The sequence below is a fragment of the Rhinolophus ferrumequinum genome, chromosome 24, assembly GCF_004115265.2.
Source record: "Rhinolophus ferrumequinum isolate MPI-CBG mRhiFer1 chromosome 24, mRhiFer1_v1.p, whole genome shotgun sequence".
Taxonomy (NCBI): domain Eukaryota; kingdom Metazoa; phylum Chordata; class Mammalia; order Chiroptera; family Rhinolophidae; genus Rhinolophus; species Rhinolophus ferrumequinum.
Genome location: NC_046307.1, coordinates 4,424,479 through 4,426,728, shown reverse-complemented (window position 1 = coordinate 4,426,728; position 2,250 = coordinate 4,424,479). Strand labels below are relative to the sequence as shown.

At 44.9% G+C, this 2,250-nt stretch overlaps 1 protein-coding gene across 1 annotated transcript; it reads right to left on the bottom strand.

The window, feature by feature from the left end:
* Positions 1 to 1,116: 1,116 nt before the first annotated feature.
* LOC117017045 (olfactory receptor 1L1-like) lies at positions 1,117 to 2,045 on the bottom strand. The gene is given in 2 exon segments (XM_033096933.1): positions 1,117 to 1,601; positions 1,604 to 2,045. Coding segments are annotated over 2 exon segments (927 nt in total).
* Between the last annotated feature and the right edge of the window lie 205 nt (positions 2,046 to 2,250).

The window sequence follows — 2,250 nt, the reverse complement described above, 5'->3', positions numbered from 1 at the left end:
CCCAAAGCCGCCCCTTCTCGCACCCTCACTGCCCGTATTGCGCTGGACACGACAAATGAGTACTGGTTAGCCATGAGGGTGGAAGAGACTGAGAGAGAGAAGCAAGAGGCAAGAAGGCCAGTGAGGACTGACCACTGGAGAACTAGGTGAGTGCTCTCTGAACACCAGGACAGAGGTGGTGGGAACTGGCCGTGTGGGCTCTTAGCCCTCACATGTAGAATCCAAGAGGCTTGGACTGCTGGATGCTTGCCCCCAGAAAGTGGAACAAACTCTGGACTTGGAAGAAGTCCTAGGTTCCAATCCAAATCCTGTAATGAATTCATGTTTTTATGTCCCTAAGGTACAATAATAATTCTAGACACTTCATCTTTAAGGGAAACTCTGCTTCTCCTAGCCCATCTAAACTTGAGGGATACCAAGAGTTCTATGAGGAAGTCTAGCTACTGTCTGAAGCTCCCTAATACCCACCCCTGATACCCATGCTGAGCAGCAAGGCACCAAAAAGTTAGATTGGTGGTAGCGGGATAGGAGTGGTGTGGGGGTAGGATTCTGAGCTGTGAGAGGTTGGGGAGGGGACTTGAGACTAAGACAGAGGAAAAATTACCTAACTCAGTAATGACTAAAGATCATGAGAGTAGACACGAACATTCTGTAACCAACAATTAATAGTTGTACAGCCCTGGGTATATTGATCTTTCTGTGACTCAATAACTTGAAGATGATTTTAGCATCTCCTAATGTGAGGCCATAAAGGGCAGTTACCTCTCAGAATATTGAGTTCTAAAGTCCTCTGAAATTTCGAGACCATTGTGGTGGCTTTGTCTTATAGAGTTGCCGGACCCATCCCCCAAAATATATCCAAATATGTCTTGTCCTCTGTTTTCATTGGCTCCAAGATAAATGTTTTAAAATTAGCACTTTTTATAGATAGCAAATTAATGGTTTTAGGACTTACAGGCACCTGCCATCCTCATATTTAGAAGAAAGGTTGTGATGACATATCTTTAATTAGAGAAATAGTCATGGGTGAATTTTGCACCCATCTGGGCCTCAGTTTCTATTTGTAAAATGAAAAAAGTGTATGGTTTTCAAGAGTCCTCTCAGTTCTAAATTTTTCTAATTCTGGAATCCAAGAATTAGTTTCCTTATAGCCGTTTTCCTGTCACGATTTCTCAGGCTGTAAATAAAGGGATTGACCAGGGGTGTCACCACTGTGAAGACGATAGTGGCCACTTTGTCCTGGACTGAGTAGGAGGATGAAGGGCACATGTAGACACTCAGGATTGCCCCATAAAAGAGGGAGACCACAGGGAGGTGAGATCCACATGTGGACAGGGCTTTCCTTATTCCGTGGGCAGATGGCAACTTCAGCACATTAGAGAAGATATAAGCATACGAAACAATTATACATGAAAAGGGGGTCAGAAATATCAATCCACCCACAATGAGTACCATCAGGTCATTGATAAATGTGTCAGAACAAGACAGCTTTAGAATAGGGTAGGGGTCACAGAAGAAGTGGTGTACAACATTGTTGGAACAAAATGTGAGTTGAACCACGAGAAGAGTATGCAGGACAGCATGCAGGTTTGTAATGACACAGATACAACCACCAGAAGGACACAGAGTTTGGGCCTCATGATCATGGTGTAATGGAGTGGGCAGCAGAGAGCAGTGTAACGGTCAGAGGCCGTCACACTCGGGAGGAATCCATCCATGTTGATGAAAGTGATGAAGAAGTAGATCTGGGTTATACATTCCACGTAAGAGATAGACTTACTTCCCAATATGTGATTCACCAGCATCTTGGGGATTGTGACTGATGAAAAACAGATGTCAACACAGGAGAGGTTGGCCAAGAAGAAGTACATGGGTGTATGGAGATGACTGTCACAGCTGATGGCCAAAATGATGAGAAAGTTTCCAATGATGGTGATCAGATATATCCACAAGAGCAGCCCAAAAAGGACCTCTTCCTGCTCTGACTGCCCAGAGAGTCCCAGAAGAAGGAATTCTGAGACTCTAGTCTTGTTGCCTCTGCCCATATCTGCAGGGTAGAAAATATGATGAAAAGTAAAAGGAAAAATTTTCTTTTCCTACCCCTTTTTCTGCACCCCCACTCCGGTTCAAGCTGTTGTTTCTCAGTCTAGTTGTGTAGGACCCAGCTCCCTGGCCCATGCTGGAATTATGAGACTTGTGCTCCCCCCCGCTGAGGCAGTTGCCAGTCATCGGTCGCCACTCACAGCAGCT